General features: G+C 40.8%; 1 protein-coding gene across 1 annotated transcript in view; it reads left to right on the top strand.

The window, feature by feature from the left end:
- Nucleotides 1–11,399: 11,399 nt before the first annotated feature.
- Nucleotides 11,400–27,677, top strand: part of XKR6 (XK related 6) — a 238,713-nt gene continuing 222,435 nt past the window's right edge. The window contains exon 1 of the mRNA XM_081269444.1: nt 11,400–12,670. Within this exon, the coding sequence (XP_081125570.1) occupies nt 11,910–12,670 (761 nt within the window). The 5' untranslated portion in view covers nt 11,400–11,909. The remainder of the gene's footprint in view (nt 12,671–27,677) is intronic.

Here is a 27,677-nt window from a genome sequence, read left to right as displayed (position 1 = left end):
TCTCTCTCTCTCTCTCTCTCTCTCTCTCTCTCTCTCTCTCTCTCACACACACACACACACACACACACACACACCTCGTCACATCCACCTGCTCAATCCAGCTCTCTGGTCAGCAGCGTAGTCCACAGCTTAGACAGTGTTGGTTGGTGCCTCTCTTACTCAGTCTTGTGTCCCGCCTGCACTACTTCTAGCAGGTGACCTTGCCCAATCAGTTTTGGTTCACGATGGTGAAACGAAGAAGGAGCTCTGCGTTCCACACAGCAAAACATGTGACTGATGAGGGCTAGGCTTGCTGCTCGGTGGCCACCATGTCTAAAAGAGCTCATGCGTGGGCCCCCAGTGCTAGTCCATGCTGGACTCAGCCTTCCTGCCCCCACTTTGCACGTGGGGTGTGAATCACTGTGTCTCTGTTGTGTACTACTGTGGTTCCCATCGGCTCCTCCCACCACCCTTCCTTTCTCCCTCTCAGGTGTTTCTCCTCTTTGTTTAGCATCCTGGAAAGGAGCGTCTCCATGGGATTTTCCTGTTCTGCCCTGTCCTCTCATCCTGGTTTGTGTCCCTCTCTGCTCTCGACGTCCCATCACACCTGTACTATGAAAGAAAGGCAACAAGGCTGGGGTTGACGCTCAGTGGCAGAGCACTTGCCCAACATGTGTGAGGCACTGTGTTCGATCCTCAGCACCACGTACAAATAAATGAACAAAATAAAGGTCCATCAACATCAAAAAAAATTAAAAAAGAAAGAAAGAAAGAAAGAAAGAAAGGCAACAGCTGCTTCAGTGAGCAACAGCCTCAGGGAGTGGGATGTGCGGGTGGCAGAGCTTGTGTGTGACTGGCGTTCTGCTCCTTCTGTGGCAAAACCTGTTTTTGGTATCCTGATAGTCCTAGAGTAGATGAATAACTAAGAAGTACTTTAGGCTGAACTTAATGTTCACATATTAAATTCTATGCTATTAGATCTATGCAAAAGGATCCACAAAACATTTGTATATGCAAATGATAAAGCACAACATGTGAACCCACCTCCCTCTTAGGAACTAGAACACTAAATGCGCTGCTGTGACACCTGCGACTCAGTGCTCCTTGGAGGCCACCCCGTCTCAGGAGTACCATGAAGAGCATCATCAGGACTGCATAGCTCCACCATGCACCAGGTTTTGCCAGAACATGAAATAAGCCTCTGAGTCGTTTTGTGCATCTGTCACTCCTCCTCTTCCCAGATGCTACCATCATGGTACAGGCCTGAGGAGCTCCTCACAGCCACGACAGTGGCCCCCTCACTTGTTTCTGACTCCAATTTTACCCAAAGTTGAACAGGAGCTGGATGAAGGGGCTGGTCACAGGGCAGCTCTGGGAAGGAGGCAGGGGTTCAGCTCGTAGAGACAAGAAAACACCTGAATCAATTAGAGATGTGTGCCAGTTAGTTCGGTTTTCAAATAACCCCAAATACCCAGCAAGATTGTGAATCAATTCTATTTACATAGTACCCAGGTTTAGTATCCTTATCTGAAATGGTTGGGACTGGAAATGTTTGGGATTTGGAAGTTTTTTGGATTTTGAAATAATTTCAAAGACTTTACCTGTTGAATGTCCCTAATATGAAAATTAAAAATCTGAAATGCTCCAAAATCCAAAACTATTTGAGCAAGACAAAGAAATTTTCAGATTTTTGGAGCATTTCAGCTTTCGGATTTTTATAGTAGGGATGCTGAACCTATATTCATGTTCAGTTGCTCTGCAACAACAAATTACTACAAATTAAGCAACCTAAAACAAAACGCATTTACTATCCCAGAGTGTCTGTGGGGCAGGAGTGGAGGCAGAGCCTGTGTGGCCTCTGCACAGGAGGTCCAGCAGTCACACTGAAGGCTCCGCTGGGGAAGAAGCCACTTCTGAACTCATCATGTTGGCAGAATTCATGTCCATGTGGGTCATATGGCTGCGATTCCTGCTTTCTGCTGGCTATTGGCTGGAGCTGCTCCCTGGCCCTGGGGTTACCAGCAGTTTTCCTTCCTGCCTGGGCTTCTCCAACACGGCTGCTTGCTACGTCAAGCCCACAAGGAAAGCCTCCAGCTCAGTCTGCTAAGATGACATCTTATTGAATGCAACACAAACCACGAGAGTGACAACCCATCACTCCTGCCACATTTGGGGCACAGGTTCTATCCACACTCAAGGGGAGGGATGTTCACAGAGCTGTGAACCCCAGCAAGTGAGTCAGGGGTTCATCTTAGTAGTCGGGCTCTTATCTATGCCTTAGGTGGATAAATTTTGTTGGGGCTTCTTCCCAAAGATTGTGTGTGGATATATTAATGGGAAGTTGGCTTTCTGCTGACATTATAAAACCAAATGATGTGTAGTTCTATTTGGAAGGATGACTTATTTATTTAATTAGGTGCAGGAATTGAACCCAGAGGTATTTAACCACTGAGCCACATCCCCAGCCCTTTATATATGTAAATATATAATACATGTTATATATATATATATATATATATATATATATATATATATATATATATATATATATATATATTAGTTAGAGATAGGGTCTCACTGAGTTGCTTAGGGCCTTGCTAAATTGCTAAGGCTGGCTTTGAACTCACCATCTTCCTGCCTCAGTGTCCTGAGCTGCTGGGATTACAGGCACGTACCACCATGCTCAGCTAGGAGTGACTTATTATCTAAAATTTTAAACCCTAAAATATGCTCCTCTAATGTGTATTAGTTTATAAAATTATGCAATAGAAATTACAAGAGAAAAAGGACTATTAAAAAAGGAACAATTTTGCTAATATTTATTTACAGTTCTGGGGACTGAACCCAGGAGCACTCTACCACAGAGTTACATGCCCAGTCCCTTTTTTTATTTTGAGGCAGGATCTTGCTAAGTTTCTTAGGATAGACTGGAACTTGAGATTCTCCTGTCTCAGCTTCCCGAGTTGTTGGGGTTATTATAGGTACGTGCCACCATACCTGGTTATTTTGCTAATTTTTGAAATGACGATTCTGTTTGGACTAGGGAAAATTAATCCATTCGTGAATAGAATTTTTATGAAAAGAAAATAAGTTCCTCGCTGCCTCTACATTTATTAACGTTGAACCCCCAAATACTGATTATAGAGTCACAACTAATTAGTTGGTCCAGGTCTCACACAGGTTGTCGACTATCACTCCAACTTCTTTACTATCATCAAAGCTCTCTGCCTAAAGCACAATGTCGATTTTGTCACTCCTCTGATAAAAGTCATCTATAGGATCAACTTTAAAGTTTTTAACCTGAATATTCGAAAACTAGCACTGTCTCCCTCTCCTTTTATGTGTTCAGTGCTGCAGACACACTGCCATGCTACCAGCCCCACTGCTGTTTCTTGTCTCTGCCTCTGCATGTGGGGTGCCCTGGACTTGGTATGGCCACCCATCCTCTTTGGAGGTTCCAGACACTTTGCATATAGGCCTTGAGGAGAATGGTGAATACACTTGGTTGGCCATTAGATTTCTTGGGCACAAACCTGACACATTGTAAGTCATCAATAAATATTGCTTGAATACAAGTCTTAAGAGTCATCTTATTTAAGAAATCGGATGAAATGATGGTTCCTTATGGCTCTGACTTATATAAAACCATTACATGAATTAAGAGAATATGAACCAATTCAAATGGGTGGTAGAGATTTCATGTGCTTCAGTCCTTTCAGAGAGAGAAGGCGTCATTCTGTGCTGGAGTGGTCAAGGGGATTTTTGATGAAGGAAGCAGGATATAAAATAGGTGTTGAAAGATGAGAGGAAGTTTAAACCCTTGCTGGCATGACATCTTCTTCTTAGTAGGCCTTCATTAAAAGTTATTGATTTGAATTGAAATGGTAGAGAGGTGAAGAAATAATTCATAATGAATTAAAAATAAGTTCATAAGCTCCAGTGCAGGAAGGTGCCGTGTACATGTGGGCAAGGAGGGCATTTTTCTGATCAAGAGTGGAAACTAATATTGCCACACAGGATGGAATGAGATTATGGAAGCTGGGTTTGGTATGATAGATGATAGTGAGCCATTACATATTCTCACAAGAGGATGATGGTATTTTAGGTTTATTATTCTGATAAAGGTAAACTTCTTGGATGGGAAAAGAAGAGAACACAAGTTGGAGAGATTAGAGAGAGGCCTCAACTTGGATAAAAATAGTTCCTGATATTTTTACACCTTTTTTTTTTTTTCCTGCAGAAAGCACCCGATAAACCTATGAGAGAGGTTCTCACCACAAACCTTGTAGGAAAGTCAGATGAACATTCTAACTTTATACGAGAACTGAGAATACGAATTAATCTATGTTATAGAGCTGGCAAATGTTGGCACTGGAACATAAACCTATTTTTTTCTTGTTTTCTATGATGGTTAATTTTACATATGAACTTGACTGGACTCAAGATGCCCAGAAAGATGTCAAAACATTATTTCTGGTGTTTCTAGAAGAGATTAACATATCAATAGGTCGACTAAGCAAAGGAGATCTGCCCTCACCAAAGCAGGCAGCTACCATCCAATCTCTTGAGGGCGCAAACAGAACACAAGGACAGAAGGGCAAAATTTGCTGTCTTGGAGCTGGGATGTCCATCTTCCCTGCCCTTGGACATTGGTGCCCTTGGCTCTTCAGCCTTCGGATTCAGAGGAGGATTTACATACCACTAGCCCCCAGTTCTCATGACTCAGCTTCAACTAAACCACCAGCTTTCCTGGCTTTTAGAGAACAGATTGTGGAACTTCTTGGTGACCATAATTGTCTGAGTCAATTCCTATCATAAAGCTCTTCAGATATATCTTACGGGTTCTGCCTCTCTGGAGAATTCTGACTAGGACAATTTCTGAGCTCAGTGTTCTTGCCATGTGTACAATGAATCAAATGCATTCTGCTGCCATATATACTTAATTAAAATATATCAAAAAATTGAAAAAAAAAAAAAAGAAACAAAGGATGAGATTTCAGACACTGAAAAGGAATAATCTATGCAACTTCGTAAGGCATGTGAATTACAACGGTATGGAAAGAGTCCTATCCTGAATATCAGGAAATTTAAATTCTAGTCCTTGGGCTAAGGCAACTAGTGTGACCTTAAATAGATAATTGTCTTCTATGGTTAGCTCCTTCTTCTTCATTTGTAACAAGGGCATTGTATGTAAAATGTTAAGTTCATTTTTGTATGCTGCTCTTGGAATTTCTGTGTCATTAGATGACCCTGTGAGATGGGCATTGTGGTGGTAAAAAAGCATTGGAGAACAGAGTTGATTTTAGGGCAAAGGGTGATGAGTTCACATTTATATATCCGGAAAAGGTTAAAGGGAGTGGTAGTTAGAAATTGGCCACATCCTAGTCCCTGAAATCTGTGTCACCTTACGTGGTAAAAGAAATGCCGCAGATGTGACTGAGTTAAGGATTTTGAGTTGGGGAGTTTGTTTATTCAGGATGATCCAGGTGAGTGCTTGTAAAAGAAAGAGGGAAGGGGAGCTCAGAGTTGAAAAGGGAGACATATGACAGAAGCTGAGTGAAGTAACTGCTGGCCTTGAAGATGGAAGGGGACTTGGTGGGGGATTGTGGGAAGAATCGGGAATCCATCAAAGACAGGGAAATCGATTTCCACTCCCACTCCACCAAAGCCTCCAGAAGGGTAAGATAATAAACTTGTGTTGTTTTAAGCAACTAAGTTTGTGATAATTTGTGATAGCAGCCACAGTGGATAAACACAGGGAGTGACTAGGGAGGGAGGACCAGTACCTAGTTAACACCTGCTGTGTACTAGGCATTGATCTCACAAATAGCTTGTGAAGGCAAGGAAAATAAGCCTGAAATTCAAAATTATAAATCATGTGAGGTGAATTTTGTTCTTCCCATATTTATACTTGAGGAACAGAGATTTAAATAAGAAAGTACTTTGCCCAAGATACTATAGAAAGTTAATGGCAGAGTTGGCGATTTAAGTTCAAAAAATGCCTCCTGTGATTAAAAAACCAGACCAAACACTTCTTTAAAGAAAAAGGGGAAGAACTAGAGGAAGGCATAACTTAATCATCACCTAAAAAGGTAGGTTCTCCCAGGTCCCCCAATTTGTACTGGCTCCAAAATTGGTGTCTGACATGTATTAGGCACTTACTACCTGCTGATAATCAAAGATCCCAGATTGCACTCTTTAATCATTAATTGTTCTCTAAGTTTACCTTCACTTCATGACTTATTGATAATGCTAGCTGTAGGTGTCTATTTCCTGTCTTCAATTGGAACTGTGATTTACAATAATTATTTCACATTTCTTTGTCCCAGTGAAAGTTGAGTGTAGAGTGGGTTTTCAACAAACACTTGCTGAATTTAGTTAGACTTAGTGTCTGTCACGTGCTGAAATACTATAACCAGGAGATGTGTCTAAAAGCTGAAGAAGATACCACTGTGGGGGTTCACTTTACTTGGGGTACTCATGGTGATGGTCAGGATTTAAGGCAGCATTAAGCAGAAGAATATGTATGCTTCACATTTTCTTTGCACTGAAGACTCTATCATTTTGCCAAAAGACCAACTCTGCCAACATCAGATCAAATCTTGTATCCTAAATTGAGGACCAGAGAAAGCATGTGGCTTGAATTGGCATGTCATGTTGAAGGATGAACACAAAGATTTAATTCTGGAATCATACTTTTCCTGGTAGAACAATCATATGAGAAACTAAGGAACAGAGGTTTACTGTGGAAATGGCTGATTTCCATTTCCTAACTCACGTTCAACCTGGGGGCAAATGCTTCATGCTCATTTTCTGAAATGGCCTGTATGATTTGATCTGTTGTTACTTGCTCCTCCTTTTCTTTTGGTTGATGTTGAACAGGTGATTTCACATAAGTGTACATATGATTAAGTTACAATGTACTTTTGGGGGAGTGAACTCATAAAGCTCATTATTCTTACTTAGGAGACATAGTGGATAACAACATAAGGAAGCTCCAGAAAGGTTTAAGTCAATTCACAGATGTCAGAGTTAGAACCAATTTTATTTTGCTTGTTTATTTTTCAGTGCTGAGGATCAACCACAGGGCCTCATGCAAGCTAGACGAGCACTCTACCAACTCCAGTCTTAAAAATAGTTCTTAAGAGACAAACACCTTTACAAAATACTCCTCAATGGTGTTACTGCTAGAGAACACAAAGGAATAGCCCCTTAATTCCTACCTATCTCTACATCTCTGCAGGCACATTCATATTACCTGCCCCTCCTTGATACCCACCCCCCCAAATTATCTTTCTCCCATTTTGGTCCCAATTTCTCCACACCATTACCACCACCCTATAGGTAATCACTTTTTTCCTCCTTTGGGTAATTTTTCTAAGTCGCTTTATGCAAATACAAGCAAACAGGAATAGACTTTCTTTTCTCCTTTCTTACAGGCATTGCATGCTCTATTATATTCACCTTGCTCTTTTTTTTACAACAAAGCATCCTGAAAGTCATTACATATTATTAAAAAAGAAAACTATCTTTTTTTTCAGTATCACTACATCATATTCTGCTGTGTGGATACACCATAATTTATTTAACTAGTTCCCTTGGGGGTTGTCATTGAGGTCTTTTTTTCCTTCAATTTTTTCTTAGTATTATAACAAAGGCTACACAAATAATATTGTTACATGAACAGCCATGTATTTCCTGACGTGCACATATTTATTTGTAGGATAACTTCCCATAAGAAGGACTGTTGTTTCAGAGGGTAATTGCATTATAATTTCATTAAACAGTGCCTGGCTCCCCTCTGTAGAGATGGTACTGCTTTGCACCACCAGCAACAATGCATGAGAGTGCTTGCTATTACTTCGATTCTTATCATCAAACACAGACATGTACCTTCTAGGGATAATGGCTTCTATGAGCTTACTCTGCAGCACTCAAGGTAGTCCTATTTCTATAGAAGTCAGTAAGTACAGGGCATGGAATTGATGAGGATGACATCTGCCTACTGTTCAGAAGCTTTACCCAGGATCACAACTTCAGAAGGATGTATGAGGAAGCCCCTTCGACATGCTTTTGTTGAAGCCCACCCTCATATTGGAATTTAAACCTTCTGTCTACTAGATATGTATCAGCACTGATAGAGGCCCTCCTGTGACTAACACAGTAATGCTGGCTTCATTCAGAGATGGCACGACCTGCTTGGGACAGGGCAAGGTAGGTAAGTGGCATGGGCTTTGAAATGAAACCTGCCTTGATTCAATCCACAAACACCCTGCCTCCCTAGGGTGTGACTCAGGGTATGTCATTCAGCAGAACTGAGACCTTTAAAATTGGGAACTAACTCCCATGCCTTTTTGGACTATTGTAAGATTAAAAGGAATAATGTTTGAGGGAGCATTTAATACATAATAGCTTTCAAGACTTTTCCCTTTTGCCTTTCTGAAAAGAGCAAATATTTGGAAAGAAAAACCCTAAAGGCTCCTAAACAGCTAAAATTTGTCACAATTTCCATATGTGAAAGCTATCTTACTATACTAACAGAAGCTCAAAAATGTATTTAGTATTTTTTATATGTAATTGTAACAGGCTTTGTTATTTGGCTTCTTAGCCTATATAGGAGTAGAAGTACAATGGCCAAAGTTGTTAACTGACTCAACTATAGCAAGTAGAGATTTAAAAAAATGGTTAAGAAAAAACCTACCACCACCCACAAAGGTGGTGGGCTTCTAGATAGTCAGAACTCTTAGCATAGGGTGCCTCAAGATCAAGTGGTCAAGAAAAGGTTAACTGGGGATAGGGGTGTGGCTCAGTGGCAGAGTGCATGTACCCAAGATCCTGGGTTCAATCCCCAGAACCTAAATAAATAAAATGTTGACTATCTACCTTTGTGCAGAAAGCAGGCAGGGTGATGAATTTCCTTATATTACTCCCCACCCCTTTAGCTAATGTTTTGAAGTATCTATGTAATACATTAATGGGTTTATTAAGATTCATATCATAAAATATAAAATACATTTTTTGGCATTTGAAAGGTTAAATCTCTTATTCAAAAAATTAATCAGTTATCCAATTTTTATTGAGTGTCCACTATGTGTTCAACACTGTGCTAAGTGCTAGGCTTACTTGGAACACTTAATTGCCCCAAAACTCTAGGGGAAAAAATGTGATTCATAGCAGTCCAAATTTATGTTAACCTTTCCATGAGTCTTCATGATGGCTTTATTATCAATGTAACTGATGTTAATTCTAGAACTTTCTGAGTTTCACAATATGTCCTCTTTCCAAGGAAGATAAAATTGTTAAACACGTAAATATAATGTTGAAATCACTTGGTGGTCTGTGAATCTTATATATCTACTCAAAACTTCAATTGTGATAAACACTTTTGACTCATAATCTCATGTGTCAGCTTTATATAGTGAGTGTAATTTACTTAGCTAATTTCACTAGATTATGTTCTTTCAGAGCACAGAGAAATAGGAATCATAAATATGCCATTACTGGCTGCTTTTGTTTCTCATTTCATAGCCTCACAGCTTAAATAGAGGAAAATATATTTAAAAGCACAATTAGCTTCACCTATTTCCTAGAAGTATTTCAAAATGCTTTCTTTTATTAGAGATACCAAATCTACTAAGAAATTTAAGTAGATATATGTTGGCATTATGCAAGCATAATAATAATAACAAGAGCAATTAGTTTATTTAGTGCCTACTACCTATCAGGTATCATATCGAGAGCTATGAATGAATGGATTGCCACCCAGCAAAAAAAATTTTTTTTGAACCAGGGATTGATCAGGGGTACTTGTCCACTGAACCACATCCCAAGCCCTTACCCAGCAAATATTTAAAGAAAGTACTGATGTTCCCATGATAAAAAGGAGAAAACCAAGGTTTAATGAGGTTATCTTGATCACAGCATTCATTGTTATCATTTTAGTGGAACTGGAATCCAAACTTGATAATTTGTACACTACCACACTTATGCCATTTAAGGTGTTATTCTTCCAAACTCAGAAAAGAAATAGAATCCCATCTGTATGCAGAAATTCTCTTGACCTGTCAGTTCTTGGTTTTACAACCATAGAAATAAGGAAATTAAACCATAGCATGAAATAAGGATACAGTTATGTGATGTGATTCTCAAAGTAGCTTTTGGAATCACTCCCCCCAACCCTCAAAACCAGGGGGTAAAAAATCTCTAAGCATTTTCTCAAAGTCTTTATAGGTTTTATCTTGGCATATATACTCATGAAAAGTTGAGTCTAAAATGCCTTGACACTCTCAAAACTTAAGTAGATACGCTCATGTTAAATGTCATGTACATCAAAGTATCTATTAAAGTTATCAAAGGCAACTTTCCGTCTCCAAATCTCAATGCCATACAAATATGATATACTTGGTCCTCTTAACAGTCTAAAGAAAGTTATTAATACTATTAGATTTTACTGAAAGGAGAAATAGAATCAGAAAAATGTGTTAAAAAATCTTGGGAGATGGATAAAAAAATCCAGGCATTTTCTTTCTTTTTTATTTTTTAGTTTAACTTCAAATGCTCATTTCACCTACTTAGTAACAACCACAAATGTGTAGCTTGCCTGTCTAGCTGAAAATATAGTTTCACTGGAAGATCATTGTAATTCAAATCCATTCAGTGCTGCTTCACTTATGTAATTTGTTAGCTAAGTTCAAGTAGTGTACCTGCACCTATCTTAATGATATAGCACATTAATAACATTTTCACTCATTTAAAGCCATGTTTACTAACATAGCCTTAGCACCAAAAAAAAAAAAAAAAAAAAAAAAAATCCAAATGACAATATTCACACATTCAAGTAGTCTGAACAAGTAATTGATACATACAGGTTAAGTTCTGGCTAGTTTTGAATTTTCCAAATTAAGGTCAGAGAATTTTCAAGCCACACACTTAAAAAAAAAGTTGATAGAGAAATATATTTTGGTATTGCAGAAAATATACTCAAGGTCACAATATGCCCATTATGTCCTTACTCCAACATGCAAGACACAACCAGGCTGATTTCTACCTGGATTTTGCCTGGAGCTTTCTTAAGGGAATGGTGGAAACTTTATTACAAAAGATGGTGAAGTTGTCAGTGACAAGACAATCAGGGGGTCAACAGAGGTAAAAGGGGAGGAGAGATGTCTAAATAGAAGTGAGAATGAGTAAGTTTTTGTGGGAGTCAGTTAAACTGAGTTATGTACCTTTTAGAGCCCCTCAAAATAAGAAAGGAGTAAGTGTGCAATGTAAAAGAAAAAGGAAAACAGCCAGAGAGGTGAGACACAGCCATTTTGGTGTGGGGGGTGTCTAACTACACAATGAGGTCATCCTATCTCCCGGAAGTGACACGTAATCACCTGCTTTGCACTGGCTCCGCCCCTTCCCTCAGAGGCCCCGCCCCTTCGCCAGCAGCTGGGAGGGTGTTAGGGGGCGTTTCTCCAGGAGGAAAGCTGTGAGCTGCGACGCTGAGGAAGGGGACCCCAAAACGTCTGGCACTGCCCCCTCGAGGGATCACTTTGGACCGCCTCACTCGGCCCAGCGGGATTCTGAAACGCCGAGGGGTCAACCTGATGGGTTTCGGGGTCAACGGAAGAGGGGAAGGGGAGCCCTGGCGGGGAGAACCCCCCGGCCCCCCGCCCAGCAGCTGAGGCACTGAAGGGCGGCCATCTTGGCCGGGAGGGTAGGGCCGGGGAGCTGCGGGCACCGTGCGATTGGGGGGCTCGCCCGGAAGTGACGCCAACCACCCGGAAGCGGAGGGGGTTCCCTGGCCCACTCCCCCCTCGTTCGTTTGCTCCCCCGCTTCCTCCCCGCCCCCCTTCCTCTCCATTCGTTTCCCCCCTCCCCGGTCCCAGCCTTCTCCCCCCACCCGTCCCTCCCCCCCAACCTCCGGAGCTGGGAAGAGAGTCAAGATGGCGGCGAAATCCGATGGCGGTGGCGTGGGGGTGGGCTTCGCCCAGCTGCACAACCTGGACGAGGCGGTGGGCAGCGGCGGCGAGGAGGACGGGGAGCCCGGGGGAGGCGGCTGCGGCGGCGGCGGCGACGGCAGCGAGCCCGGCGAGAGCAGCTCGCTGCACATCTGCCACTGCTGCAACACCTCCTCGTGCTACTGGGGCTGCCGCTCCGCCTGCCTGCGCTCCCTCCTGGGCAAGAAGCCGCGCCGCAGCGCCGCCGCCGCCGACGGGGGGGACCAGCCGCTGCAGCCACCCGCGGCCGCCGGCGCCGACCGCCACCCCCCGACGCCCTCGGCCGCGCGTCCGCAGCCGCCGCAGGTGGAGCGGCCGTGGCTCGACTGCCTGTGGATCGTGCTGGCACTGCTGGTCTTCTTCGGGGACGTGGGCACCGACCTGTGGCTGGCCCTCGACTACTACCGCAAGGGGGACTACGGTTACTTCGGGCTGACCCTCTTCTTCGTGCTGGTGCCGTCGCTGCTGGTGCAGAGCCTGAGCTTCCGCTGGTTCGTGCAGGACTACACGGGCGGCGGGCTGGGCGCCGTGGAGGGGCTCAGCAGCCGGGGCCCCCCCATGATGGGGGCCGGCTACGGCCACGGCGCGGCCCGCGGCGGCCCGGGCGCGGGGGGCTCGGCCACGCCGGGGGCGCAGCGCCTGTGCCGCCTCTCCGTGTGGATCTGGCAGTCGGTCATCCACCTGCTGCAGATGGGGCAGGTGTGGAGGTAAGCTCTGCGGGCGTGGGGGCGGGGGCCGGCGGCGGGCTCTCGGACGGGCCGGGGCGGGAGGATGGGTGGCCGCGCACTCCCCGGGCGCCTCGGGACCGTGGTTCGATCCGGATCCTGGCCACGCCTTTTGGCCCAGGGATGCCCAGGTCCCTCTGTCTGCCTGTCTTCATCCCTGGTTCGCACTTGGCGGAGACCCTGCCTCAGCCCTCCCTCCCCTCCTCCTCTGCAGACCTCTGTCTCCTGGTTGTCCCTTTGCACTATATCCCAAGGTAATCAGCCACTGGCGCTCTCTGTCTGCACCCCAACTCGCGTCCTGGTGGTGGGGTCAGGTGGGACGTGGTTTTCCCCAGCCGATTTGCACTCGGTTTGCCCCTTGATGAGACATGTCTCCTCTTACCCCGTTTTCTCTCTGCAGTGGCCAGTGTGGGGCCCTGTGGAAAACCCTTGCTGCTTTTCCTTTTAGAACTCCATTCCACGCTCCCTTCTCCCGCAGTCCCAGCCCCTGTGAATGACTCCAAACCGCTGCCCTCCTTGAAGGAAAAATGACTTTTTTTTTTCTGGTTTAGACGTGCCCTTTTCTTAGTGACAGGTAAAAATTGGATGTATGTGATGGCAGCAAGCGTTTGCTATTAATTCTCACCTCTAGAAATTCAGCTACCCTAGACACATCTTCTGTTTTGGGTGGCCAAGCTAGTGTGTAAGTGATTACTGTTTACACAAGACTCAAGCTGGCTTTGCGGCCCTTGACTCTTAATCTGAATTCTCCATGTGCCAGGTGAATCCCTCAAAACCCACTTGCAGGTGCTCTTTCTCCCTGGAGCCTTATCTGATTACCTTAGTGGCTACACCGAGTAAAGAATCCCACTGAAACCTTAGTCTGTGCCCTCCAACTTCACATGAGCTCGTGTGTACATTCAGGAAACGAATTTTAGTTGAGAGTGTTTGCAAGAGGAAAAAAATCTTACAGAAGACAAATTACATAGGGAAAGGCCCTTCATGTATGTGCTTCTGTGAGAAGGCCTAGACTGCCCCAGCTCCTATATGCCCAGTAGATTGTAGGCCTCAGCATTTCAGGTACCGGAGGTATACTCAGTTTAACACTGAGAAGGTTCATTGTCTTTTGGCTGGTTTGTTCACATATCAGTTCTGAATCTTAAATAAAAATGTTTCAGAAAGCATGGGATTGAATTAAGTCAAAACATGAGAATGAATGCAAGAACTTTGTCTTACACATTTTATATGCAAATTCAGGATTGGGGAAATGAGGGTGGTTCTTGATATTCTTGGTCTTTTCACAGTTGTTTACTGGTGTTCTTGGTTGAACCAAGATCCATTTTTCTAACTGCATTTGTCTGCAGATAATTTGTTTCCTGTGAAGTTTATAAGAATAGGGGAATAAAATAGAAAAACATGATGATTAACTTTTAGCTGCTGTGAGCATAGCTTGAAGTTAAATGAAAATTTGCAATGTTTTGAATTTGACATTTACCCCCCCTCCCACTTTATTCTGAATCAAAGGTTGTGTATGCTATTGATACCTTTTTTCAGTTTCTTGGAGGCTGTTAAGATTCAAACAGTGAATGGGGAAAGAGACAAAAAGTATAGGAAAGGGAGAAACTTTCAAGTACTAGTTGAGTTGAACAACATATATTAATAACTAGGCTTCTATTCAGGTCACCATGGCTTAGACTTCTTATGAATATGAATGGACAATATGAATGTTGATGTTAGGTTAAAATTCCTGAGAGAATCATTTCTAATGTAATCCATTGCGTTTATTAGCAGTAAGCTTTTGGAACATAATGAAGTGGTATTTCCCCTCCCCTATTCAGCTGAATCTTAATTGTATTTTGGCAAAATAGAAGTCTAGATTTTTGGGACAAACAGAAAAGTATATTTTAGGTGTAAATTTAGCTTTTGAATTTGTTTAAATGGCGTGGTTTATTTTCTTATTTTTCTGATCTTCATGTAACTTTGAAGGTCTGCAATGAAATTTGAGTGTGTGTGTGGTGCCTGTGATTTTAGTATGTCTAATTTTTTAAAGATTCAAATATAGCTCTAAATATCCATAGGGTTAAGGTGTTGAAGGATATGCTAGTTCAGCCATGCTGTTTCATCCAGCATAGCTGTATTTCAAAAGAATTTTATTTTTTCAGTAGGCTGATTTTGTTGGAAATGCTCCAGGAACAAGGTCTGCTCCTTAATGCCTGTTAGGCATGTTGCTTGCACCAAAATCATTCATAGGTAAGAGGTTGTGAGAAAGGTTTTTATTCTTTTCTTGTTTTCATCTCTTGGCAAACAGTTGCTTGTCTTTGTGTGTAAACACACATCACCTCAGTTTTTACTGCAGATCTGCTGGGGTTGTAGGTTCCTTAATCATATTTGTGATTTAAATTGCTATTTCATAAGGTCACATGACATAAAGAAAGGTCCAGGAATTCTATCATTTGATTTGGGCTACATTGCTAAGAAAATATGTCAGTGAAGTTGTACATTGTCAAAACTGATTCTATTAAACCATGAATAAACTGTCTCTTCACATAATTTTTCTTTCCCTTTCTAAGCTCTAAAATTATTTGAGTTTTGTTTGGACAGAGCACATTGCCTATTTAAGAACATTTAGTCACTCCTGGTATTGAAGCATACACTTCTTTGTGTGTTGTCTTTCTTATAACGATGGTATATACTTGACATTTCTTTTGCCAAGTGATTTTACAGAATGTAAGAAAGTATTTTGATGGGGTGAGAATTGGAGCATGGAAGAATAGTTGTGTGTAATGATTTGATATCATGAGCCTGTTTCTGTGAGCACTGGTGTGTGGACAAGGTCTATATAATGCATGCTTCACTAGCACTAGTTACTAAACATGTAACTTACTGTGTGGTTTTGTGTGCTCTACTTTTCAGGTGATTTTCCTAGGGATAATGGGCATGTGAGTCACTCTGAACAGAAATCTGAGTCACTCCAGGCTGTACTTCAGTACAGTGTGTTGTCATTATTAGAAAGTGAGATCGTATTCGTGGAGGGTTTGAGGCTGGGAACAGTGATTGAGTTTGCGTCTTGCTTGTCATGTGTAAGTTACTCTTGGCTGTTATCCTTTCTGTGCCTTTGTGTCACCTTTGTGCTTAATGTAGTGGTTGTTCTCTCTGTTAGGGAGCAACAGTTCTTCACCAAATCATTAATCTTACTTAGAGTTTATTTATTTTTATGTGTGTGCTTGCATTCTTCTCCTTGATAGAGTAGAATAAAATGTACTTAATTCTTTATAGTGGTGCCTATTTTTAAAGTGAGGGTCAGCTGTTCTTTATCTTGGGAGATGGGGTGGGCTATAGGGTGGCTTTTAAGGAAGAAAAAAGAAAAAGGCATTTTACATTTTATTACGGCACCTGAACACTCTAAATCTTTGTTTTAGAGTATTTTTTTGTGTTGAGACTAGGTATAATCAGAACACAGCTCTTTAGTCAGTGCTGGATGTGACTGGGCTGCTGCAGATTTTTTTTTTTCCCTTAATTATTCTGTCCCTATCTCATCCCTGTAAGTAGGGAGCATCTAGTATATTTTGGGTCTTTGTTATATTGGATATTTTAGAATAGTGGTTCTCATCTCTGGCTGAGACTAGAACCTACTGCAGCTTTTAGAGAAATAGAAGTGCCTGGGCACTGGACCTTCCAGAGAAGATTCCCACCACAAAATGCAAACATCATAGCTTCCAAAATTCCAAAGCTGATCAGACAGGCAGCCAGGCTTGAGAAGCATATTGAATTGGGTTTCAAGCTTATTCCATTTGGGGATGGGTATTGGATTTGTGTTCTTAATAAAATATGGTGGAACAACTGGGAAAGGAGTGACTTGGTACTATGGAGTTTGGTCCCCAGACAGTGCCATAGCTAAATACCTTTACCTTGGAAACTGAGTGTCTGGAAGTTTCTTGGGGCTGTCTTAAGGGTTTGCACTTAGGTATTTCAGAGTTTCTGTTTAAGTCCAAATATGAATCTCATCCTAAAAAGATTCCTAAATTTGAAATGGTCTGCAAACAAATTGTAGGCCATTTCTTTGCCTGTTGTATAATACAAATAGTACTTTTATGATGCTATTGCATGTAAAAGGTATAATAATTCTGTTGAATTTTGAAATGATTCCTTTAATAGGTTTGAGGAAAACATAACTGGGATTACAAGCAGTGTTGGGATAAGTGATTAGTAATGTTCTTGTAGTTCTTAAGATTTTGTGATTAAAGAATGGAAATGCTACATTACAGATAAGGACATTTCATTTGTCTGGAGCCAGGGTACCAGTCATAGTTACATTAGAAGGTTTTTTGTGTGGGTGGGGGGTGGGTGTAGGAAGCTTTATATATCTGCTTATTACTGGGTAGGAATCTCAGTATTGTAAAATAGTATTTTTAAAATTTTATCTATAAACTTAATGGGATGTAGGGTTAAGAAGATATTGAGCTTTTTTTTTTTTTTTTTTTTTGTGGTGCTGGGGAGTGAACCCAGGGCCTTGTACATGCTAGGCATGTGCTCTACTTCTAATCTACACTTCTGCCCCCTCAGGGAGATTTGTTTGATAAACTTGAGAAAATTGATCTGAGAACTGTAAAAAAACAAGTAGTCCAAAAACAAAAACAAAACAAAAAAAAAGAGGAAATTGTCTTACCCTATCAGAAAGTAGATTTGTTCTATCAATAATTAGACCAATGTGCTGCTGGCAGGGAAATTAAATAGGTAGTGACAGAGAATAAAGAGTCCAGGAATAAATTGATAGCATTTGTGAGAATACAGTACATAGTAAAGGTGACATTTGCAATCAGTGTAGGGAAAAAGAATTATTTATCAATGTGGGCAAGAGAGTGCTTGCCCAGCGTATGTGAGTTCCTGGGTTCCATCCCCAGCACTGCAAAAAACAAACAAACAAATATTTGAAAATAATTAAAGATGAAATATTAAATGTTAAGCTGTAAAAACACTAGAAGAAAATTTAGGATGATACTTAATCTTTTCATGAATAAGACCCTTTTGATACCATCAAGGACAAAGAAACAGATTTAACCACATAAAGTTGCCTCATCTGATTTATTTCCTTTTTCTCCTCACTTGAAAAATCTAGAAATACATGCTTAGCTTCGAGGATACGAGAGTTAAATTTAGACAAAGGTACTTCTTCTGTCTAAAGAATGTATATTTTTGCAGTCATTATAAATTTTTATTCTTAAACTAAAACAATGAATTTATTTTTTAAAGCTGTGTATTTTAGAGGTTTTTTGTCTTTACCAAGATTAGTTTCTTTTTTGGGATAGAACCTCACAGTCAGCTATTGTAATGTATTCTTTCTATGTGTTAAGTGCTTTGGTAAATAATGCTGTTGAGTTTTTTTTTTCCCCCTAAGATTAAGGTGTATTTTCTTTATTGGCTTGAGTTGAATTTTTGGGAAAGATAGGATTTGCTTGGAGGATTCAGCTTTCTATGGTTGTGACAAAATACCTGAGGTAAAGAACTCAAAGGGAGGAAGTGTTTATTTTAGCTTATGGTTTTGTAACACAAGGTCCTGAGAGTGCTGAAGGGTTCTTGTCTCCTGCACTGGAAGATGACAGAGGGGAAAATTCAGTAGCAGATTTATTAGAAGAAAGCAAGGAAAGCTCCTACAGTGTGGGAGGGATTCCCAAAGAGGGTGCTTCCCATGGCTTAAGGGTTTTTATACTGTTTTGATGAAGAACTAACTTTTCATTGGTTATTTCTTATTTCCATTATGGGATGGTTTAATGTGTTTGTTAAGCTGAGTTGTGCTGTACTTGTTCTTAAAAGAATTGCTTGGGTTCAAGACGACAGTTTGGAGTTGACTAGTGTTGGGTGGGCAGTCAGGGAAGCTGGGCAGCAGCAGCAGGTGTCCAGGTGTGGGCGGGGCCTTCTGTTCAGGCAGTCTGAAGCAACAACTAAAACTTTAGCCTAGGGTTTTAACCGGAGGTGGTGGAATCCTCATTCTCTCAGGTCCCCGTTTTTATTTCCTGCCTCAGTTTCAGAGGTTTTGGTTTATGGGCACTTGACTTCTTTGTTTCTGGGCTGCAGTGAGGCTTCAGAACACCATGAAGAGTGTGTGGTGGAGTGAAGCTGCTCACCTCCTGTGGCCAGGAAGTAGAGAGGGAGAAAGGGGCTGGGGACACAATATACTTTTCAAGGGCATGCCCACAGTGGCCTGCTTCCTTCAATGAGGCCATTTCCAAAATGGGTTAATCCATTCATGAGGTCAGAGCCCTCATGGTATGGTCACCTCCCAAAGTACCCCTCCACACACTGCTGCACTGGAGATCAAGCCTTTGACCCATGAGCTTTTTTAGCCACACTTCAGATCCAAACCTTAATAATGAGGATTAGTATTTACTACTTTATCTTGAAACATCAAATAACTTTTTGTCTTAAGTGCAACATTGTTTTCTTTTTGCTTTTTAATGGGGGAAAGTGATTTCCTCGTTATCTTGGTCCTGGATTTACAGAGCATAGACTGCTCCTCACTCCTTTCTAGCACGAAAGTGGGGGATTCAGCTCATGGGATAGTGGACAAGAAAACCTGAGTTTTCCTCACTGCACTTCTGGAAGGGTGTGAAGTTGGTATTCTTGTTGCTATGACCACCTGCTCTTAAGAATCCTAAGTCATAGGTACTGGAGCTTGGATACTTTTTTCTGTCATCATTTTGGTCCCTCCACCCCCATTTTGTTTTAAACACATCGAACAAGAGAGAGGATAGCAAAGATGAAGACAACCCCAAGACTATAGCATGGGAAGCCTGCCAGTAAGAGAGTCTTCTGGGAAGTGCAGAACACAGGCAGGCAGGCCAGACTTTGTCTGTTAAGCTTTTTCTTCAAATGGGGCCCAGAAGCTTCTGTGTTTGGAAACCCCAAAGGGCACGCTGTCATGCAGATTCCCAGCCTTACCATAGACTGAAAGAATTAGAGCCCGGGGGAGTTGGTCTAAGGAAAGTCAGGAAATGGATATTTCCGTTGTCTTTATTATGCAAACATCTAAGCCTGGGGTGGGGGTAGGAGGGAGTGTGGGAAACACCTTCATTCCGAAATTCAGTAATTGTTGAAGAAGTAGCTTTTCTACAGTTTTTTTTTTTTTTTTTTGGTACCAGGTATTGAACTCAGGGGTACTCAATCACTGAGCCACATCCCCAGTACTATTCTGTGTTTTATTTGAAGATAGGGTCTCACTGAGTTGTTTGGCGCCTTGCCACTGCTAAGGCTGGTTTTGAACTCGTGATTCTCCTGCCTCGGCCTCCCCAGCCGCTGGGATGATATATGCTACATACAGAAAAGCCTATATATAATATATATCACACTTATGCACTTCTGAATTCTGCACCTCATATTGGAAATGTTTAGAATAAATCCTCATAGTTAGAATACCACTCATTATCTCACCTAAGGCAATTAACAGTAATTTCATAATTATTCTTTAATTCTATAAAGTCATCTAACAGCTCATATTCAAATTTTCAGTTGTACCCAACAGTGTCTTTTATATTTCCCCCCTCCCCACCAAACAAGAATTTGATCAAAATTTATGTGTCTTTAACTCTGGGATGGTTATCTTGCTTTTTTTTTTTTTTTTTCCTCATTGACTTTTGCAGAGCACAGGCTACACACGTGTGTGTGTGTGTGTGTGTGTGTGTGTGTGTATTTATATATATTTTACTGCTAACTTTTATCTTACTAAAAGTCATGACTGCTAGATTACTCCTTATAAAAATATACTTTCCTCTTTGCAATCAGGAAGTACATTTGTACCCCCACCGCACCTGAGGGTTTTACTTTCCTTGGATTCAGTTTTGTGGACTTCTATAATTCAAAAATATTAAATGGTGTATTCCAGATATTATGAATTTTAAATAACTTTTAATAAGTTTTAAGTATTAAGTAATTTTTAATACTATTTTATTTTTTAAAAATATTTTTTAAGTTGTTGATGGACTTTTATTTATTTATTTTTTATTTATTTGTATGTGGTGCTGAGGATCAAACTCAGTGCCTCACGCATGCTAAGCGAGCGCCCTACCACTGAGCCACTACTCCAGCCCCTCATACTATTTTATTATAGTTTTTTTTATTATTAATCTCTTTGTTGTGCCTAATTTATAAATTAAACTTGTTTGTATATGTATACACACACACACGCACATATAAACAGTGTATATACCTAGGGTTTGGTACTGGTGAAGATTTGAAGTACTCACTGGAGGTGTGGAATTGTGGGTGGAGGAACTACTGAAACTCATCGGGTCAGTCTCCCATTTCCTAAAAAATGATTTTACTTTGTGCTTTAACATCCATTGAGAATTCTTACTTGACTCAGTTAATAAATTGTTGGTAGGGAGGGAGATTTGTGTTTTAAACAAACTCCCCAGTAATTCTAATCTTCTTGAATGCTTGATAGCCACTTGCTGTACTGGAACAAGGCTCTGAGAGTTAAAAAAAAAAAAAAATCTGTTCTCAAGAAGTGAGTCTGAATGTAGGCAGTAGTGGGTTTGGGATGGGTTGTCAGTAAGCAGTTAATGAGTTTAAGCTTTCATGTTAGTCTTAGAGGAACAGGTAAATAAATGTTGCATGGCTCATAGTATCCCAGCTCCTAGTTAGGATTGGAGAGGACCTGTATGTGATACCTGCATTAAACTGAGGACATTAAACATAGGAGAAGATAGAATGTGTTAAGAATGTGTGATGGGATTTAAGAGAGGCTGGAGGGAGGAATAGAAGAGTTACTAAGGAGGACAGAAAATAGATAGAAAATTCTGTTTTTACACATACTGCCTCAAATACTTTTCACATGTTTTTTTGTATGCCTTTTACAGATGAAGAATTGGGCTCTGAATACTTAAGCAATTCATGTCATTGGTAACAGGTGGAAGCAAATTTTGAAGCCATATCGTACTGATGGCAAAAATAAGTCCAATTTTTCATACCAGGAGGTGCTCCATGAAAGTCCTGGACAGCTGAGCTGCAGGCAAACCCAGTTACTTTCCTTTATTTTTGGGACTTTGATGTTCTGGCTTGTTGAAAGTAGAGAGATGGTATCCTAAGGCCCTGAGGCCTTTTGGTGTTCAGTTGAGGTTCTTGGAGACCTCTGACTTTTAGTCTAATGTATTAAGGCCCACAGAGATCTGGGTAGTTGATGATAACTGTTTGTAGTTGATGATAACTGCTAATGTGACCCACTCAGTTGAGTAGTTTCACAGGGGCTGTGTCTTCAGCACATATTTTTAGCACTCTGCCCATGTTTTTTCTCATGGTAGGCACACTTTCCAACATGTTTTTTCCATGTTACAGAAGTGGGTATGTAGGGTTGATGTTACCCTTATGACCCCCCCCCACCCCTGCCCCGCCCCGCCCTGCAGCCTTATCTACACGTGGTACCCATGCTGGTTCTCTGTTGACCTGTTGGAAACACTGAGAGCAGCAGTTCTGTCCTCAAGGTTACAAGACACTCATTTCCAAACTGTGGCTGTGCATTGGAAACACCAGGGGAATCAGGTTTGGGACCACTATAAGAGGTAGAGTCCAGGAGTTCTGGGATGCGTTTTTAGGAAGTTTCTCAAGTAGTGCATAAACAGGGATGAGAACCACAATTCTCAAAGTTTGATTTCTACTAATGTTTACAGAAATAGTTCTCAAGGAGAAGGAGTGCACATTAGAATCACTTGGTATTATTTTTGTAAACAAACTACAGGCAGATTAGGTTTGGAGGGATGCATTGTATAAAAAGAGGCTCTGCAGATGAATTTAATAGAAATTATGTATTTAAATATTCTATAATTAGATCTTATATTTAACTGGAATGGATTGGTGGAAAGTGTGCATTAATCAAATAATTGCTATTGCCTTTTGCTTTGCCTAAAATTTAGAATCATGTAAAGACATTTATGACTTTTAATCATAGAATTGAATATTCCTTTGTTTCTCAACTTCGATGAAAGTTTGAAGTACTTTAAGTCATTATTATGAACATGAATGATCACCTTTGGTGCTTAGAAGTGCCTGATTAGAGATATTTTATTGTGCTGGGAAAATTGATGATTAATTCAGAGTGAATTTCATGTCTCATATTTTCAGAATTGTTATATTTTTAAAAATCTGTGCCAAGAATAGGATTTCTGAACAAGAAACTAGTGAATGCAGTGGGAGAAGTGACCTAATAGATATTAAGTGAGTTTCATCAGAGCTGGGAATGCAGGCGCAGAGAAGAATGTGCCTGGTAGATTCACAGGGAGGATGGCTAGAGGAGGGTGAGGGAGAGTTATACATGCTTGACTGATGGTAAGCTCTTAGTACTGTGGGTCACCAAGCATACCTAGAATCTACACACACCAAAATAGCATCCTCTGAGCTTCATCCAGAAATGTACTAGATGTGGCAGTGCTGAGAAAACCCATGAACCTTATAACCAGAAATCTTTGAGTCAGTGGCTGGCAGAGGTGGGAGCCAGGGTTAATGGGCAAGCACAAGCAGAGTGGGTTGTATGCTCTGCCAGTTTGTGATTCTGGATTGAAATATGTAAAACCCCAAAGTTGGCATTTTGTTTGGTCATAAGGAGTATACTTTCTGGATGGTCATCTAAATAGTTGTGAATAGCCTGGTGTATTTAAGATGTTGCCATTTGCCTTCTATAAAGCAGTTTTTCTCAAGGCTTACCCTGAAAGAAAAGACCATGCCTTCCACTTAAAAAATTTATATACTCAAAATTTAATCATCTCAGTGGTTTTGGTTAGACCTAGTGGGTCCTGGTGTGCCTTTGGAGTAGAAGAGAAACTACAAGGAGGATTCATACCTAGCTTTCAGATTAAACAAAAATTGTCAAAATGAAGCAGAATTTGAGCTAGGCACAGTGGCACACACCTGTAATCCCAGCAGCTCTGGAGGCTGAGGCAAGAGGAGGCAAGGCCAGCCTCAGCAACCTAGCAAGACCCTGCCTCAAAATAAATAAAAAGGACTGGGGGGTGCAGCTCAGTGGTAGAGTGCCCCTGGGTTCAGTCCCCAGTATGGGGAAAGGAAGGGGAGTTAAAAGCAATTACATGATGAAATTTGGAAAACTTGAGAATTAGATTATGTCTGTAGCATTTGTGGACTATATGGGGTTTTCAGTGCTAGAGACCCATAATCTTAGGTAGGTTTCAAGATCTAATGAGTTGATGTGTAACTTATGAGGCCTTTATGACTAAGTGAGATGATACTGTCAGGCATGTTAAGTGATTTTGAAGGGGCCCGGCAGACCAGAGTGTGTCATTTTGTTTATTGCTTGACATTTGTAGCTCACTGTCTCAATTTTATTTTTCATTTTGACAGTCTGGGGATTGAGCCTGTGCTCTTGCTAAGCAAGTACTCTACCATTAAACTACATCTCTGGCCCTTACTGTCTGAATGTTTTTTTTTTTTTTTTTGGACTGGGAACTGAACTCAGGGGTGCTTAATCACTGAGTCACATCCCCAGCCCGTTTTATATTTTATTTTGAGACAAGGTCTCACTCAGTTGCTTAGGGCCTTGCCACGTTGCTGAGGCTGGCCTCGAATTTGGGATCCTCCTGCCTCAGCCTCCCGAGTGCTGGGATTACAGGCGTACACCACCATGCCTGACTTTACTGTCCTGACTTTTGGTGCACTCATATCTGCTGTAAAGTGATACTTGTGTTCCTGAGAAACCTCCCATTCTGCAAAATCATGCACTACATATAACAGTGCTGTGCAGAAAAAGTAGGATTAAGGCCAGATTACTTAATAAACCATGTAATTCGAGCACCAGCAAAAACAATGACAATACACATAAAAATACTAGCAGGGTTAACTTTTCACTGCCATTTGTTCAGCATCATACCCAGATGATTCTAGGCCCTGTTTTATCGTGGGATAGGTAGTTTCTTGTGGGCAGTAGCTGCTTCTGTATACTAACTTCTCTAGATTTAGAGCTCTGCTCATGGGTATAACCCCCACGAGCACTGGCAGCAACACTGGGTAGTGGGAGCACAGCAGGTAATATGCTCCTCAGCCAGCCACCCACTTCTTATACAGAAGGAAGGGCCTCCCATGAGATTACCAGCATTATCATCATCATCATCATCATCATCATCATCATCATTTGTAGTTGTAGATGGACAGCATGCCTTTATTTTATTTGTTTATTTTTATGTGGTGCTAAGGATTGAACCCAGTGCCTCACGCATGCTAGGCAAGCGCTCTGCTTAATGGGTGTTTTTTGTTGTTGTTGTTATCATTATTTTTTTTATTTTTATTTTTTTTTGCTAAGTCTAGCTAAGCACAGTGGCACACACCTGTGAAAAATCTTGCCCTTGATGGCTGGGTGGAATTACCTGTGAACCAAGGCTATGTCCCCTAAATTTTGCTGTTGCCATACCCATTTTGTTGGTCATGTGAAGGAACCATGTAACAGAGCATGCATTGTAGCTTAACTGATGTGCTTTTGAATCAATGATGGTGTCAAGGAGCAGCTCTTGAAAATGTAGGTTCTGTTACTTTGGGAAATTCTAGTTTGAGATATATTCTAGTGTTTCAGGTTAAATGAAATTTGTTACTCTTCTCATGCTTTGTTGATCTTTAGATACAATTAAGAAGTGAACAGAGGCTATTTTAATTCACTTTAAAATTTCTACTTCTGTAACTAGTCATTGGATGGAATGTGATAACATCTTAGTGCCTCATCAGCACTTGAACACCCATGCATATAGCAGAAGTGATTTTAAATTTTGGTTCATTTGAAATGGTGGTTATATTGAGGTTTTAAATTAAAATTAATTTGAGCATACAGTAAACAAAAAAGAGCAACAGTAGCCAGTTGTCAAGGAAAAGACTGATGGGTAGAATAAACAGACGACTTTCTGTAATATAAACAATATAAACAATCTGTTTTTATAATTTTTTCTTTTTCTTTGAAAGATGATTGGGAGAACTTCCAAATCAAGTAGAAGTGAAAAGGGAAAGACAGCAGATCTACATGTTTGTTAGTGATTATTATAGTTTGTTTCCTTAATAACTGTTATAACAAAATGTCAGTGGCTTAACCTGTAGAAATGCCTGGTCTACCGTGGGTGGTCCTGGCGCCTGGTGGCTGTGACATCCCTCTGGAACATGCCCTCAGCATCCAGCCGGAGAGAGACCATAGAGAGAAGGGTAACTACTTCTTCAACCTTCTAGCTTGATGATACACTGTTTCCACTCACATGCCACGGTCAGCAGCTAGCCAAGGTTCAAGAGTGGCTGGCCGGTGCAGTTCCTGCCTGGGCAATAGCTTTACCCATGTAAGTGGGAGCATGCATTTGGTGGGCAGAGACCAAGAAAGAAAGAACTCTGTGCTTGGTACCAAGTACTCTCCAGGCTATGGGGGGCAAATATATTTATACATCCATGTATATATAATGTAAAATGTTGTTATATGTATCATATATAGTAAATAACATGTATGATGCATGATATACTGTGTATCATGTAACACATGTCATATGCTTCATGTATTGTGTATGTAAAAATGCTACTGGTTAAAGAGTATTAGAGGCAGTTGCCTTTTAACAGTTTTGTGTTCTGATTTCATTCAGTGGTCAGTAAATATTCTTGATAAAGAAATATTTTAGGATTTGGGGTAACATGAGACTTCTGTTTCATATTTCCTTTAAAAATGTAAAAATGGGGGCTGGGATTGTGGCTCAGTGGTAGAGCGCTCGCCTAGCATGGGCGGGACCCTGGTTCGATCCTCAGCACCACATAAAAATAAAGGCATTGTGTTGTGTCCATCTACACCTAAAAATAAGTATTAAAAAAAAGATTTAAAAAAATGTAAAAATAATTTTTAATTTGAGGATCATATGAGGACAACAAAGTGCCCCTGATTTCATGGGCCTGGCAAAAGATCATTATTCAAATAAGCTTTAAAACATAATAGCTAAGTTTAGTTATTTGAAGTGTGAGCCATTAAATTAAGATACAGTGATACAACTCTTCTAGAGTATTTTTTAAATTTTGTTTTATGTTTTTAGTGGTGCTGCTGTGGAACTCCTGAGCTTGTGCAGGCCAGGCAAGCAGTTTGAGCTACACTTATAGCCCTGCAAGTAGAGTTCTAAATAATTTTTAAAAAAATTTTTTTTTAGTTATACATGGGCAAAATATCTTTGTTTATTGTTATGTGGTGCTGAGGATCGAATCCAAAGTCTCACACGTGAGAGGCGAGTGCTTTACCGCTGAGCCACAACCCCAGCCCCTCTAAATAATTTTTTTTTAGATGAAATTTTATTGAGGGTGGGAATGGCCTTCTAGACTAAATAAAAAGTATCATGGCTCTGTCCCCAAGACTCATCAGTGTTTCTAGTCTTAAAGTGTAATCCATTTGGTGTAGGCAGTGTTGGGTTGTGACTTGTGACTATAGCTAATGTCATTTGATAAAACTGTGTCACATATATGGTGATGGTGTTGGGTATTTTCCCTCAAGTTCCCTCAAGTGTTTTCCACCTCCAAAAGTGACTGTTTCTCATCTCTTAATTGTATAGATTACACAAATGTGCAAAATTTACCTAAATTTGGAAATTTTCACTAAAACTTTATAACTGAAACATGCTGGATTTTTTTACATTGTTGTGCTAGTAGTCCTTGAGGGTGGATTAAAACCATCTAAAAATTCATAGGGCTGGGGTTGTGGCTCAGCGGTATAGCACTCACCTGGCATGTGCGGGGACCTGGGTTCGATCCTCAGCACCACAAATAGATAGATAGATAGATAGATAGATAGATAGATAAATGCATTGTGTCCAACTCCAAATAAAACATTTAAAAAATCTTCATAAAGGTGTTAAATGGTTAAATATGTCAAGCATAAAACAATTTAAAGTGTCTTCATCAAAACATGTTAATATGTTTTATAAGTTCTTATAGAAATCCAGAAATACTTAAAAATGCAGACCTACCATTCTTGTGTGGACTTCATGTGTTTTGTTGTGCTAGCATCAAACGCAGGCCC

Source organism: Spermophilus citellus, assembly GCF_964194105.1.
Source record: "Spermophilus citellus genome assembly, chromosome: 16".
NCBI classification, from domain to species: domain Eukaryota; kingdom Metazoa; phylum Chordata; class Mammalia; order Rodentia; family Sciuridae; genus Spermophilus; species Spermophilus citellus.
The sequence above is the reverse complement of the archived record's forward strand: the minus strand, read 5'-3'. Positions and strand labels throughout refer to the sequence as shown.